The sequence below is a fragment of the Myotis yumanensis genome, unplaced genomic scaffold, assembly GCF_028538775.1.
Source record: "Myotis yumanensis isolate MYYU_CA2020_CCGP unplaced genomic scaffold, mMyoYum1.0.hap1 SCAF_19, whole genome shotgun sequence".
NCBI lineage: Eukaryota > Metazoa > Chordata > Mammalia > Chiroptera > Vespertilionidae > Myotis > Myotis yumanensis.
Genome location: NW_027223770.1, coordinates 14,287,970 through 14,304,449, shown reverse-complemented (window position 1 = coordinate 14,304,449; position 16,480 = coordinate 14,287,970). Strand labels below are relative to the sequence as shown.

General features: G+C 42.1%; 1 protein-coding gene and 1 pseudogene across 2 annotated transcripts in view; one reads left to right on the top strand and one right to left on the bottom strand.

Moving 5' to 3' along the window:
* The window catches only part of CCDC15 (coiled-coil domain containing 15), a 71,591-nt gene that overhangs the window by 32,292 nt on the left and 22,819 nt on the right, over positions 1-16,480 (bottom strand). The window contains exons 4-7 of one of the 2 annotated variants that reach the window (XM_070399721.1): positions 16,232-16,452; positions 13,311-13,499; positions 10,030-10,179; positions 5,229-5,417 (exon numbers count right to left, since the gene is read on the bottom strand). In XM_070399721.1, the coding sequence (XP_070255822.1) occupies positions 5,229-5,417; positions 10,030-10,179; positions 13,311-13,499; positions 16,232-16,312 (609 nt within the window). In that variant the 5' untranslated portion in view covers positions 16,313-16,452. Of the gene's footprint in view, positions 1-5,228; positions 5,418-10,029; positions 10,180-13,310; positions 13,500-13,827; positions 13,973-16,231; positions 16,453-16,480 lie in introns of those variants that run through there. The other variant, XM_070399720.1, reaches the window with a different exon arrangement.
* LOC138997851 (large ribosomal subunit protein uL23-like) lies at positions 6,159-6,626 on the top strand (annotated as a pseudogene).

The following is a 16,480-nucleotide window of genomic DNA, read 5'->3' as shown; positions in this document are numbered from 1 at the left end:
CTTATAAAGGAGACTGTGACCTGTTGATAGTGTTTTTACATTATTTTTATTAAGAGACTGCATTTCATAACTTGATTTAAGGGCTCAAATTTTTTTAAATAAGGTATGTTTTATACTCTGTACACAAAAATATCAGAACCTAAAAGTTTGAATTATTACACTAGAAATTATTGAACAGACTTATTACCTTCTGGTCCTTGCATACCTAATTACCTTTTATTACTCCTTGCTAGATGTCTCTAATTCCTAGTCCTCCTAAAATCCTTTTTTCCTATTTACATGAACCCTTCTTCACCCCTACATTTGAAGAATGTTGTTATTTAAAGTATTTTTTCAAATCTCCCTTCTTCCATGAAGCCTTCCTAAGTTACCTGAGGACACAAACCCCAACATCTCAACAGAACCAATTAGTTTAAGTACTCTAAGTAACAGCTGATAGTGAGTATTAATACCAAGTATGTTGACTTTGTGTTCATTACTAATCTCTACCTAGTAATTTCAGTAAGCATCTATTTTTAATTCTTTTTCAGAGTAGCACAGCCTACTCGATATTTCACAAATCTGTATAGAATGTTCCTTAAAGGAAAATACAGAAATGAACAAAGTACCTTTTATTTAGGCTGAGCACTATATGTCATATGGGAGGAAAGCATATCCCTGTGGCACACAGTGAAATTATGGCAAAGCAGGGACCAGTTCTAACCCAACCAGTGAAAGTTTAATGAGATTAGTTCTCCCTTGGAAGGAAAATCATGACTCTTATTTATAGATATCTATCTATATAAAACCCTAATATGCAAATTGACTGAATGGTGTAACCACCGGCAGAACGACCAGTTGTTATAATGTGCACTGACCACCAGGGGGCAGATGCTCAATGCTGGAGCTGCTCCCAGCCCGCAGGCCCCAACTGGCTGCGGCAGTGGGGGGCAGGACTGGCAAACGGGCAGCACCAGGCCAGCCAAGGCGGGTTAGTGGAGGCCCCCGATTGCCCCATTGGTCACCCCACAGATTGGCCCTGATCCTAGGGACCAGGCTTAGGGAACCTACCCATGCACAGATTTCATGCACCGGGCCTCTAGTAAATAGTAAATACTGTTGCGATTTTTACTAATAGTGAAGTAGGGATAAAAAACACTTTCACAACCAGCCCATTTTCCTTACAGCATATATCACCTCTGTTTTGTTCTTGCTTCTACAATGTCTATACCTCTAACCAGAGAAATCTGCTTGAAACATCACTCTTTATTCAACTAGGAAGGAGATTTCTACATTTGGTTAGCACAGAGTAGCTAAAGGGATCACAACAGTTACTTAAAATGCAAAAAGAGGTATATGTGCAGTTGAGGTTATAAAAAAATACAAAGCCATGAATATGTCTCCTTTTAAAAATATATTTTTTATTGATTTTATGAGAAAGGAAGGGAGAGGGATAGAGAGAGAGAAACATTGATGAGAAAGAAACATCGATTGTCTGCCTCTGCATGTCCCCCTGGGAATTGAGCCTGAAACCCGGGCATGTGCCCTGACTGGGAATTGAACTGGCAACCCCTTGGTTCATGGGTCAATGATCAGCCACTGAGCCACACCAGCTGGTGAATATGCCTCCTTTTACTCATTGCCCAGTAGGATGCATGTTATTGCCCTACACAATGTAACAGATTTAAATGAGGATACATAATTTTCATTTCCCATTGAGTTTAAAACTCAATTAGAGTCACAGATTGATTTTAGTCCCATAAGCAGGAATTTCAAGTGGCCAAAGCAGTTGGAATATATATTATATTCATTCTTTTGCTCTGTCATTATCTAAACCCTTCGTCAAAACTCAACCCAAAGGCCCTTTCAGTGACCTGCTATGAGGACTGAACAATGGCTACCCAAAAATATCTGGTCCCAATACCTGAAACTTTTAAATGTTTCTTTATAAGAAAAAAGTGCCTTTGCAGATGTGATTAAGTTAAAGATCTTCAGATGAGGAAATAATACTGGATTGTTCAGATGGGCCCTAAATGCTATCACACATTCTATATAATCCTATATAATAAAGAGCTAATATGCTAATGGTTGTGATGCCCTCACACCATAACGACTGTTCAGCAGGAAGCTGCCTGCGCGGCAGGGCAGAGCCACGGCATTGCTCCGGAGACAGGGTGGCAGCAGGGAGGTGCCTGGAGGAGGCGGGACCATCCCGCGGCAGGAAGGGCAGGGGCGAGGGCCCGTAGTGCCCCCTTCACCGGCCCTTTGCCACCCACTGCTTGCACTCAGCATGCCCGCTGCCCACCTGCCAGGGGAAGGAGCGCAGCGCACGCGCCACCAGGAAGCGGCGCTCGAAACTCCACAGCAGGTACAAGGCTTCCACACTCTCCTCTGGCGCCATGATGGGGCGGAGCCGCCGTGTTGCTCTGGAGATGGGACCAGCCAGAGGCGACTCATGGGACTGAGGGCCGGGCTTGAAGTGGATAGAGAAGGCGGAGGTGTCGGGGCGGGGCCAGGCACACTCAAGCTCTGGATGGAGAGGTTAGGGTGTCAAGGTGGGGCAGTGGGTGGGTGGGCAGGGCCATGCAATTTCGCACACCAGGTCACTAGTATCCTTACAAGAGACAGAGGAAGATTTGACCCATAGGAGAGAAGGTGATGTGAAGACAGAGGCAGAGATTGGTATGATGTGGCCACAAGCAAAGGAATGCCAGCAGACATCAAAAGCTAGTAGAGTCAAGGAATGTAAAAATCCAAAAGGAGAAAAATGATAACTATAATCAAATACTTGATGTGTTCTTAGAGATCACCATGGTATTTTATCCTCTGTAACTTGAGAGTACAAAACTAGACCCAGAGTAAAACTTATAGATTTTTACTCAGTATATTGAAAAAATATTTGTAATTATTTCAAATCTTATAAAAAGTAAAGTCTAAAAAGTGAGTTGATCAACAGTGGCAATGTTCTAGCAGAAATTAGAGGGCCATATGTATACTTGAAACACTATAAAAAGAATTCCTTAGAGAGAGAAAGGTTAGACTAGATAATGTCTTTTCTTGTCTAACATTTAATGTAAAATGTAAATAAATTCAAATATATTAGAAACTTCAAACACATATAAAAGTAGACAGAATACTGTAACTCTTGGCCAGTCTTGTTTTATTTATAACCCCCTACTTCACCTCACCCTTACATTATTTTGAAATACATCCCAGATGTCAAACTATCAAACTATTTCATCCTTAAATCACAAGAAAATTGAAAAGTACACTTACATTCAGAACTATTTACTCAACCAGTTCTAGAAAAACTAAAGGTGGCTGTGCTTGAACAGTCTCGCTGTCTAGCTCTTAGTGACATCTAGTGGATAAGAACTGCAACAGAAACAGTAAACTTTAAAAAGTGTCTATTGTCATGGTATTGTGTGGACAAAAGTTTATAGGCTTGAAGTAGTTTACAGCGGTCGCCAACCTTTCGGACCTCGCGGACCACTGGTTGGTGACCGCTGGTTTAAATCACTGAACATTTAGTAGTTCATCTTTTAAGAAAAAAACATACTATAAAAAATTTTTGAAACATTTAAGGCTTCTCATAACTTGATTTCCTCCTACCTAACCTCATTTTCTGTTTTTTCCTCTATAAACTAGCATTAGAAAGGTTCTATCACTTACTCCAAATATATCAGGCTTAATACACATTCCAGACTTTTAACTGTCCCTCCTATCTCAAAATTCTCTTGAATTTACCAATTCAATTCAGCTTAACAATTCAAAATATACAGCTCAATTCCACCTCTTCCAGGAATTCTTTCCTAACTATTCCTTTGGAATTTAAATTTTTTTGAACTGCCAAAACACAACTTTATCACCAAATACAGCAAGTATCTCTATATTAATGTCTACTAAATTGGGGGTCTATTAGCTTTGTATGTCTACTTGTAAATATAAACCCACAAAGGGTCCTATTTCACATTTTATTAGTATCCCTACAATGTTGAACAAACAGTACATCTGGTGGACTGATCTATTTATGTTTTATACAGATGAAGTAAAATTCTTACTTCAGTGGGATTTGTAGCTACAAGGAACATAAAAGCAAGGACTGCGTCTGTCTTAATCAATTTTCTATCCCTTTTACTGTATGCAGTGCCTGGCTCAATAAATATTTGCTCAACAAATTATTCATAATCTTATAAAAGAAAACAAAAATGTTTATAAAAATGATGACTACAAACTGAACAAAGACAAGAAAAAGTTGTAGTTTTGGATAAAGAAAAAAAAAGTTTTTAAATATTTCAACATAACATGTGCTTATAAAGCTTTCCCTATTTATACTAATAGCACAATTGGATTTGCTTCATACTGTGATCAAACACGTTAGCAGTTACACAACTTTTATTTGCACAAAATCATCATTTTCCACATTTTGCTTTCCTCTCACTATCCCTAGGAATATAATTTTTAAGTGGTAAGATGAAGATAATTCCCACAGCAGACCTGAAATATATGATATCAACTGGACAAAAGCTCAGGCATACTATGAATAGAGTTGACTGGATAGCATCAAGTGATTCAAGTGAATGGATCTACTGATGGTGGTTAATTTTGAAATATCAGGTATAGAAAATGAATCACTAAATAAAAGTTACAGGTAAAAAAAACCTCTGAATGTGTTAATTGAGAATTTCCTATATTATTACTTGACTTTTAGAACTATTTATTATGAGAATCGGATTAAACGACAAAAAAAATTAACAAACAAAATCCCCCACATATGTAGTAACCTTTTTTGCACCAAAGGTTAGGATCACCTTGCCCATATGCTACAAACTGAGAGAGATGGAGGAAAGGAGAGAGAGAAAAACAATGATTTGTTGTTCTACTTATTTATGCATTCGTTGATTGATTCTTATATGTTCTCTACTGGGGATTAAACCCACAACATTGGTGTATTAGGATGACGCTATAACCAACTGAGCTACCTGGCCAAAGCTCTTTCTAATAACTTTTGAACTTTAACACTTTGGCACCTTATATAAGATGATTCTAAATTGTCTTACCAAAAACAAATATAATATTTTTTAACATATATTAAAATAAACATCATCCCACTATTTCCCACTTTATAAAGATTTTTAAAAAGGTGAGAAAAAGCAAAGTTGAATGTGATACCTCCTAATCTCTACTTCACATCCTAATATGTCATACATCTACAAAAAATTGTAGATATACAATAAATATGTACTTACAGCCAGGGCATGTTGTATTAATTGATTCTCATTCTCTCTATCTTGTATTCCATCATCAAGCTTCTGGGAAGAAGGTGACCAAGCACTTCCAATAGCAGCATTCAAAGTCTTCGGAAAAACTCTTGTTCTTTTAGAAGTGAAGTGTTCTAGATCTGAAGGCAGCATACCTACAGTGTCTTCTTTTTCTGCCTATACAAAGGAAGAAAGAGTGACATGATTCTAGTGAGATTCCACCCCAACCCAGTATAAATAATGTCTATAAGCAGCCCAAAAGATTTAAAATTGGTGCCAGGGGGAGGTAGCAGAAATCTGGCAAAAACACATTTACCAGGCACTTACTATGTGCTAATAATTTATATTATCTCATCTAATTCTCACAACAGTCTTATGAGACAAGAATTATATCCCCACATTATAGGTGAAGAAACTACAGTCCAGAGAAGTTGTCATTAGCCCAAAGTTCACATTGCTAATAAAAAAAGCATAAGCCAGGTCAGCATCATGGAAAAGTGAGAAGACCCCTTTGCATATCCCCTTACATCTACAGCAAGTAAAACATCTATACCATCATATACCATGATCAACTGGGATTCATTCCAGGGGTGCAAGGATGGTTCAACAGCCGCAAATTAATCAATGTGATATACCACATTAACAAAATGAAGGATAAAAATCACATAATTCTGCCCTAACCGGTTTGGCTCAGTGGATAGAGCATCGACCTGCGGACTCAAGGGTCCCAGGTTTGATTCCGGTCAAGGGCATGTACCTTGGTTGCGGGTACATACCCAGTAGGGAGTGTGCAGGAGGCAGCTGATCGATGTTTCTCTCTCATTGATGTTTCTAACTCTCTATCCCTCTCCATTCCTCTCTGTAAAAAAATAATAAAATATATATTTTTTAAAAATCACATAATTCCTTTTTACGAAGATGGCATCGAAAGTTAAGAAAGAAGCCCCTGCCCCTCCCAAAGCAAAGACTTTGGAGGCAAAGAAAGCAGTGTTGAAAGGTGTCCACGGCCACAGAAAAAAGATCCGCACGTCACCCATCTTCCAACAGCCAAAGACACTGAGGCTCCGAAGTCAGCCTAAATATTCTCGGAAGAGCGCACCCAGGAGAAACAAGCTTGACCACTATGCCACCATCAAATTCCCCTGACTACCGAGTCAGCCATGAAGAAGATAGAAGACAATAATACACTTGTGTTCATTGTCGATGTCAAGGCCAATAAGCACCAAATCAAACAGGCTGTGAAGAAGCTCTATGACATTGTTGTGGCCAACGTCAACACACTGATCAGGCCTGATGGAGAGAAGGCGGCATATGTTCGACTGGCTCCTGACTCTGATGCTTTGGGTGTTACCAACAAAATTGGGATCATCTAAACTGAGTCCAGCTGCCTAATTCTAAATATAAAAAAAAATCATGTAATTACCTCAAGAGATGCAGAAAAAGCATTTGACAAGTTATAATATATACTTATGAAAAAAAAAACCTAAAAAAAATGAGTATAGGAGGAAGTACCTCAACATAATAAAGGCCAATAAGATAAACCCACAGCTAAAATCATACTCAATGATAAGCTGAAAGCTCTTTCTTTAAGATTAGGAACAGACAAGATACCCACCTTACCTATTATTCAACATAGTATTAGAAGTCCTAGCCAGAGCAAAAAGGCAGGAAAAAAATTAAAGGCATCCAAATTCGAAGGAAAGAAGGAAAACTGTCATTAATTGCAATGACATGATTACATATATCGAAAACCCTAACAACTCCACCAACAAACTACTAGAAATAATAAACAAATCACATTCCTCAACTCCAAACTTTACTACAGAGCTATAGTAACCAAAATGATATAGTATTGGCAGAAAAATAGGTATACAGACCAATGGAACAGAATTGAGAGCCCCAAAATAAACCTACATATGCATGGGCAACTAATTTACAACAAAGGAGCCAAAAATATACAATGGAGAAAGGAAAGTCTTTCCAATAAACAGTGCTGGGAAAACTGGACAGCCATATGCAAAAGAATGAAACTAGACCACTATCGTACATCATACACGAAAATTACTTAAAATTGAATAAAGACTTGAATCTAAGACCTGAAACAATAAAATACATAGAAAAAAAATTAAGTTCCCAGACATTGGTCTCAGAGATGTTTTTTGTGAATTTGACTCCAAAGGCAAGGAAAACAAAAGCAGAAATAAACAATTGGGGCTACAGCAAACTAAACAGCTTCTGCATAGCAAAAGAAACCATCAGCAAAACAAAAAGGCAACCCACCAAATGGAAAAGATATTCACAAATGACACGTCCGATTAGGGATTAATATCCGAAATATATAAAGAACTCATAAAACTCAATAACAACAAAAAAAAAAACCCACAAAAAATCGGATTAAAAAATGGGCAGAGGATCTGAACAGCATTTTCCTAAGGAAGACATACAGATGGCCAACAGACATGAAAATATATTCAACATCACTAGTTATTAGAGAAATGCAAATCAAAACCACCTCATACCTGCTAGAATGGCTATTTTAAAAAAGACAAGAAATAGTAAGTGTTAGAGAAGATACGGAGAAAAGAAATCCTTGTACACTGTTGGTGGGAATGTAAATTGGTGCAGCCACTATGGAAAACAGTATGGAGATTCTTTTAAAAATTAAGAATAGAACTACCATATGACCCAGCAATTCCTCTTCTGGGTATTTACATGAAAAATATAAAAACACTAATTCATAAAAATATATGTATCCCTATGTTTACTACAGCAGTATTTACAATAGCCAAGACATGGAAACAACCTAAGTGTCCATCAATGGATGAATGGATAAAGATGTGATATATATATATATATATATATATATATATATATACACACACACACACACACACACACACATACACACACTACTTAGACATTAAAAAAAAATTGCCACTGTAGTAACATGAATGATCTTGAGGGTACTATGCTAAGTGAAATAAGTCAGATGGAAAAAGACAAAAATTATATGACTTCACTTATATGTCGAATTTCAAACAAAAAAGTAACAAACTAACAAAACAAACAAAAACAAACTCATAGGCAACAGACAACAGAATAGTAGTTACCAGAGAGAAAGAGCAAAATGAGTAGAGACGGTCAAATATCTGATAACAGAAGAGAACCAAATTTTGGGTGGTGAACATGTAATAGAGTACACAGATAATGAATTTTGTTGTACATCTGAAATTTATGTATTATTAACCAACTAGAGGCCCGGTGCACAAAAATTTGTGCACTGGGGGGGGGGGTCCCCCAGCCCGGCCTGTGCCCTCTCACAGTCTGGGACCCCTCGGGAGATAACAACCTGCTGGCTTAGGCCTGCTCCTGGGTGGCAGAGGGCAGGCCCAATCCCTAAGTGCAGCCCCTGGTCAGGCTCAGAGCAGGGCCGATTGGGGAGTTGGGGCACCGCCCCCTGTCATGCACAGAGCAGGGCGGATCGGGAGGTTGCAATGCCACTCTCAGGGTAGACTGATTGGGGGGTTGGGCACCGCCCCCTGTTACACTCAAGGCAGGGTCGATGGGGAGGTTGCGGCGCCACCCCGTCACGCACAGAGCAGGGCCGATCAGGGGGTTGGGGCGCTGCCCCCTGTCACTCACAGAGCAGGGCCAATCAGGGGGTTGGGGCGCCGCACCCTGTCACACACAGAGCAGGGCCAATCAGGGGGTTGGTGCACTGCACCCTGTCACACACAGAGCCGCAGGGCAATCGGGGGATTGGGGAGCTCCCCCCTATCAGGCACAGAGCAGGGCTGATCAGGGGGTTTGGGCGCTGCCCCCTGTCACGCTGATCCCGGTGCCGGGAGCCTCGCTGCTCCGCTGATCCCAGTGCCGGGAGCCTCATTGCTCCGCTGATCCCAGTGCCGGGAGCCTCATTGCTCCGCTGATCCCGGTGCCGGGAGCCTCATTGCTCCGCTGATCCCGGTGCCGGGAGCCTCGCTGCTCTGCTGATCCCGGTGCCGGGAGGCATATTACCCTTTTACTATATAGAATAGAGGCCTGGTGCATGGGTAGGGGCTGGCTGGTTTGCCCTGAAGGGTGTCCTGGATGAGGGTGGGGGTCCCCACTGGGGTGCCTGGCCAGGCTGACTGAGGGGCTGAGGGCTGTTTTCCCACTGGCAGTTGACTAAAAGCTCCCAACCGCTCCTTGTTTTCTTTTTTTTTATTCTGGACCAGCTTTAGCTCTGAGGCCTCGCTGCTGAAAACATGGATACAATGTTGCGGTCCAGGGCTGGTTTTGTTTAGCTTCTTATTTGCAACATAGTAATAGTTGCTTAGAGTTGCAGTTGAGAGTCTGGCAAGTGAGGCGGCAGTCCCTGGAGGAAGCAAGCCTCCCTGCTCGCTTCAGTGCATGGCTGCTGGCCGCCATCTTGGCTGACAGTTAATTTGCATAAGGATACGCTGATTAGCCAATGGGAAGGGTAGTGGTCGTACGCCAATTACCATGTTTCTCTTTTATTAGTGTAGATGTTACCTCAATAAATTTAATTGTAAAAAATAGCATAAGCCCGAATTCAAACCCCAAAAGGAATCCAAAACATTGTTTTTAATTAGTAGGAGCAAAAAATGAGTCAGAACAACACAGGAATAAAACATGGTTTCTCTACATACAAATCTACTGCTCTCACCAGCAAATCAGATTATACAAAGCATGGAATCTAAAGAAAGTGAGCTGGTACTGTCATAGCTTATCTCAGAACACATACACTTCCCACTCACTCTTTACCCAGGGCTCACTTTGAACTTACTTCTTCACAGAACTTCTGAAGCTGTTGCTTTTTTCTTAGCCTAACTCGTTGATTTACTCGGTGTTTGGCTTGTCTCTGAAAACGCTTCAAAGCTTCTTGTTTTTTTCTTAACTGTTCCTTTATTTCTTTCTCAATTACATATGCTGCAGTCTTTAAAGATGAAAGACAGAAAATGAACTTTAATGTCAACCATTTTTCCCAATAGGGCTCTGTTATAAACACAAGTCAGGAAACAATCCTGAAAAAATAACTCAGTTCTATAATCCACAATTCCCAGTAGAGTAAGGAAATCACAGGAGTTCAGAGGTGATAATCTAGACATAGCTAGTGAGTGCTGAGAACTTCAAAGCAAATCACAAACTAAAAATTGGAATTTGAGCCGAAACCGGTTTGGCTCAGTGGATAGAGCGTTGGCCTGCGGACTGAAGGGTCCCAGGTTCGATTCCGGTCAAGGGCATGTACCTGGGTTTCGGGCACATCTCCAGTGGGAGATGTGCAGGAGGCAGCTGGTCGATGTTTCTCTCTCATCGATGTTTCTAACTCTCTATCTCTCTCCCTTCCTCTCTGTAAAAAATCAATAAAATATATTTTGCCCTGACTGGTTTGGCTCAGTGGATAGAGCATCAGCCTGTGGACTCAAGGGTCTCAGGTTCGATTCCAGTCAAGGGCATGTACCTTGGTTGCGGGTACATCCCCAGTAGGGGTTGTGCAGGAGGCAGCTGATCGATGTTTCTCTCTCATCGATGTTTCTAACTCTCTATCCCTCTCCCTTCCTCTCTGTAAAAAATCAATAAAATATATTAAAAAAAATAAAAAATAAAATAAAATATATTTTTAAAAAATAAAAAATAAAATGAAAATTGGAATTTGGAGTATTCAAATCCAATCTGAATTTTTCAATGAACTGAGAACAAACAGTGTCTTCATTAATTCTTAATGAATCAATTCAAATCCATCTTATGTTCTACATTTTCTAAAATAGTGAAACAGTCCAGACACACCAGATTGCTCATCACTCACCAAAATATCTTATTCTAAAATGCCTTCATACTCAGAATTATGCTCCATTTTTAACCCCGCATGCCCTCCTGTAATCTCTATCTAGTAAAGACCTACTCCATCTCCCAGACCATCTAATACCCACCTCCTAGTACCTCCCACAATCCTTTCTTCCTCTCAGCTCTGTTATGCTTAGTACCTCTGATTAACGTTAACTGAGTACAGTGTTTCTTGATTCCTTCATTAGATTATGATCTCTTTGAGGGCAGGAAATGTATTTAATTCTCCTTTATTTCCTCTATATAACACAGAGACTTGAATATAAAGGTATTTAATATCTGTGTAATGCTCAATTCCAATACATATCCAAAACAATTTGGAACATTTTATCGCATTTGAGTCCCTGATCAGTATTCACAAAGTCTTATCTTTCTTCTTTAAATACCATAGTCTTAGCACTTAATCATACATTACCCAAACTCTTAAAATCCTTTCTGGAAATAGGCAGAGTAGAAATAAATGAATATGTACATACACACTTACATACATAAAAACATAAATAAAATAAACACTGCATTACTATTTAACATTTACTTTAAACATACCTCATTTCTCCTCTAAGGACCACTAAGTAAACTTCATACTTTTCACCTTCATGCTCATCATCCTGTCTATACTATACATTCAGAAACCTTCACACACTTTGTGCATTCCATAAATACTTACCGAATGCCCATATTTGTTAGGAACTAAGATGAAGATGGAAATGTGATAAGGTTTTTTCCCCCCCTGTGATCCAGGAACTCACACTCCATCAGGAAAAGTAGATATGTAAACAACTTATTATGAATGTAATGTGTTAAATGTCATAATAAAATCTGAACAAATAGCGAAGTGAAACAGGTTTGGGTGAAAGACTATAAAAATCTTCTTACAAAATTATCCTCATGCCCTAACCGGTTTGGCTCAGTAGATATAGAGTGTCGGCCTGTGGACTCAAGGGTCCCAGGTTCGATTCTGGCCAAGGGCATGTACCTTGATTGCGGGCACATGCCCAGCAGTGTGTGTGCAGGAGGCAGCTGATTGATGTTTCTCTCTCATTTTTTTTTTTTAATATATTTTATTGGATTTTTACAGAGAGGAAGGGAGAGAGATAGAGAGTTAGAAACATCGATGAGAGAGAAACATCGATTAGCTGCCTCCTGCACATCTCCTACTGGGGATGTGCCCGCAACCCAGGTACATGCCCCTGACCGGAATCGAACCCAGGACCCCTCAGTCCGCAGGCCGACGCTCTATCCACTGAGCCAAACCGGTTTCAGCGGTTTCTCTCTCATTGATGTTTCTAACTATCTCTCTCCCTTTCTCTCTGTAAAAAATATATTTAAAAAAATTATCCTCATGTGTTACTTAGTAGTAGGAGTCTAACCATGTAAACAGGCACACATGTAAACTTTGCAGAAGTTTCCCTTCATCTCCTTCCTCCCTGCCATCTTGTACTTACAGCAGATCCATTCTTTAAGGACCAACACAAGCTGTATTTCCTCATTCATTCATGCAACACGTATTTCCTGAAGACCTACCATAAACCAGGACAGGAACGAACAGCACATACAGGTCTCTGTCCTCATGGAATTAATAGGTACACATTTCCTCAGAATTCATCTTTTCCTCCTCTATTCTCTTACGGCCTGAATCTCCACGACCAAACTTATCTAAAACTGTAAGCGGTGCCCTAGCCAGTTTGGCTCAGTGGATAGAGCCCCGACCTGTGGACGAAAGGGTCCCAGGTTCGATTCTGGTCCAGGGCTCATGCCCAGGTTGCTGGGCTCGCTTCTCAGGAGGCAGCCAATCAATGATTCTCGCTTGTCACTGATGTTTCTATCTCTCTCTCCCTCTTCTTTCCTCTCTGAAATTAATAAAAAAAAAAATGTTTAAGAAAAACTTTAAGCGATGAATGTTGCATGAAATGTGGCCAACTGTGGTCCTGATTACACTGTAGAAGATATAGACGTTGCCTATTGCTTGTGCATAACAAGCACTCAAGAGTTTGTGAAGTAAACTGAAATACATACATGTATACATATGTGAGTTTTGGCAAATACACCGTGATTGTTCTATAATGCTAATGCAAGAATATATTATTTATGACCGAAGAGAAATTGCATCCTCAGACTGTTTATCTTTAAACACCAGAGAGGCAAAAAAAAAAAAAGGGAGGGGGGGGGAAAGATGGGGTAGGAACCCCAGTATTTAGTATTTCGGTTCACACTGACACTCACATACGCTGTGTTTCCCGAACTGTGCGGCGAGGCGGGTTCCACCCACGCCCCCACGGGCACGACAGGCTGGTTCCTCTCCGCCAGCACTGCCAGCACGTCCTTGCTCTTCCGGGGGTTTAAGGCCAGGGGCAACTTGGGGGTGTTTGGACGCTTCTTGAGGGGGGCCATACTTGCTGAAATCTGTGACTCCTGCTTAGGAGAAAGGACAAGCCTGTCATCTTCAAACGACCGCGTTAGAAGCTCAACTTCCTAACCCATGAGCCGCAGGCCCCTTGGGGAAGGCAGCCGCCTGACCAAGTGCAAGAACGGGGATTCCTGAAGAAGGTGCGAGGAAAGAAGGGAAAAGCAGTGGGAAGGAATAAGGGGGGAGGAGGAGGCTTAAAGATTGCCTAACGGAAGAAATGGGGGATAGAAGGATCTGACAGAGGACGGTACCCAGGGGCGGCACGGCGAGGTGAGACGGGAGGACCGACCGCAGCAGCGGGATAGAACGGGGGCTGGGAGCGGGGGTGAGAACCTGGGTCTGAGGGAGAGTCCAAATAATCCGTATCCGGTTACGGGGAAGACGCTGAATGAGGAGGGGGTCCCAGGACAGAGAGAAGCCTCTTTCTGAGGCCTTGGGGCCCCGCTACCGCTGAGACAGCGGCCGCAACTCGCCAAACTCAAACGCTCCCGGGGACGCTAAACGAACCCCCTCCAGTTAACTGCCACTTCCGGTGGGGCGCCCCGCCCCTCAGCCTCTCTGACCCCGCCCCTTCCTGCCGGACTACCCGGGGGCGGGCCGATAAGGTGTGAGGGCGGAGTTCGGGCCTAGTCCGTCACTTCCGCTGAGGGGGCGGGACTTGTGAAGGCGCCAGGAACCCGGCGGAAAGGAGTGGGTGCGCGGGGTCGCTGTGTAGTGTTCCCTGCCTCGCGCGTTGGTCTGAAGAAACTGCTGAGCCGTTACCAGTTTGGCTCAGTGGATAGAGCGACGGCCTGCGGACTGAAAGGTCCCAGGTTCGGTTCCGATCAAGGGCATGTACCTTGGTTGCGGGCACATCCCCACTAGGAGGTTGTGCAGGAGGCAGCTGATCGAAGTTCTAACTCTCTATCCCTCTCTCTTCCTCTCTGTAAGAAATCAATAAAAAATATATATATATATATTTTTTTGCCCTGACCGGTTTGGCTCAGTGGATAGAACGTCAGCCTGCGGACTCAAGGGTCCCAGGTTCGATTCCGGTCAAGGGCATGTACCTTGGTTGCAGGCACATCCCCAGTGGGGAGTGTGCAGGAGGCAGCTGATCGATGTTTCTCTCTCATCGATGTTTCTGGCTCTCTGTCCCTCTCCCTCTCTGTAAAAAATCAATAATATATATATATTTTTTAAAAAGATTGCAGCACACTTTGTTTGTTGTTGATGGGAATTACCCAATAGATAAGAGAAAACTGGTGACAGAGGAGAGAGATGGGAGAATTTTTGCATCTACGTCCTTAAGTGGGCAAGAGGAAATGGGAATCTAGTGAACAGGTGGAGGTAGTGTTTCTTCTTATGTTGAATCCTGTGTATGACGATCTATCTTCTTAGTGTCCCTGGACTCACTACTGGGAACCCAATATTTCTCTTGCTAATTAAGCTTTGTTTTCTACAGTCCCTTTTGCCCACCTTGATAAGCTTCACATCTTATTTCAGAGCCTTCCTTTTTCATACTGGTTTTTTCTTCTGGGCCTGACTGAATGCAACTTCTTTCAGGAGTATAGTATGGACACTAGGCAAAGAAGCACAGGCTGAGTTGGAACTATGCAGACTTACAAAATACGTGATTTTGAGCAGGTTCCTTAACCTCCGTGTTTCTCCTTGAAAAAAAAAATCCTGAACACAGAGTTGTTAGAAGAGTAAATAATATTTGAAAAGACAGTTTGTAAGGGGCAATGCAAATGTATCACCAATTATACTTACTTATAGAATTAGATGCTGCTTTTCCAACTATATTTAAGCACCTAGACAGGGATTGTCTTCTTCTACTTTTGAATGAGCCTCCTTCCGCCCTACCCTCCTCCCACTCCTCTTAGTGTTAGTGTAGGTAGCTAGTTAGTATCAATAAAGGAAGGGAGCAAATAGAATCAGACAATAAGCCTAATAAATTAGGGAGTTGAACCAGAAGATAAGCCTGGTTCACTAGGAAGCCACAGCATTCAAAGGGGACTGACACATCCTTGGCAGAAGGGACTTGATCTCATCCTGCCTTGTAGCAGGATTGGGGGGGCGCGGGGAGGAGAAGTGCATTCATCTTGGGCACATGCCCAATAGAAGCCAAGATGGTACAGAGGGAGGCAAGCACATGTGCAGTAGAAACCAGATGACAGCAGCAGAAAGTTAGGACTTGCAGCAGTAAAAGCAAAGACGGTGACCATAAAGGGGAGGTCTCTGGCCTGGGAAAAGAATCATTGGATAAGGGACACAGAACCCCAGAAAATCTAGGAAATGGATTGGTTAGGAGGAGGATCCAGCACAACCCCTGAAGGATTGGGAAAGAGATTGGTCAGTTTGAAAGACCGGGATAATATAATCAAAGCTTAACATAAGCCTGCGCTCGCGCTCTCTCTCTCTCTCTCTCTTTCTCTTTTTCTCTCTCTCTCTCTCCCTCTCTCTCTGTAGCATGCATTCATGGGGGCCCAAGTGAGGGCCCCAAGCGTGAACCTGGGAACAGCAAGGCACCATTGGCTGGAGCACAGCTGGGAACAGAGGCTAAGCCAGCTGGATGGGGTCAGAGACCGAACTGGGCTAAGCTTTGGCATGGATTGAACCAATGGCCCAGAATTTCTGGACCCTGGCCCTTCTTCTGGGCTTGATGAAAACAAGGCTGGACTTCTTCCACGTGGGATGGATGGAGATAAGACATGATGGACCTAGCGGCAGTCTTTTATTTGTACCCCAACCTTACCACTACACCCTCCCGTGTGTCGGTTCCTGGAAATGCTTTTCTTGCTACTTGGTGGAAGGATCCCATTTCCACCAGCAACATTACTCATCTCTGGAACTTGGAGTGCTCTTCACACAGCAGACTAGCTGATTTCCACTTCGGCCCCTCCCTCTTTGAAAAGGGGCGAGAGATGGAGGATGGGAGTGAATCCTTCCTGGACATGGTTGGTGGGAGGACACCATCTGAAAATCCAGGAGAAGGAAAACAATG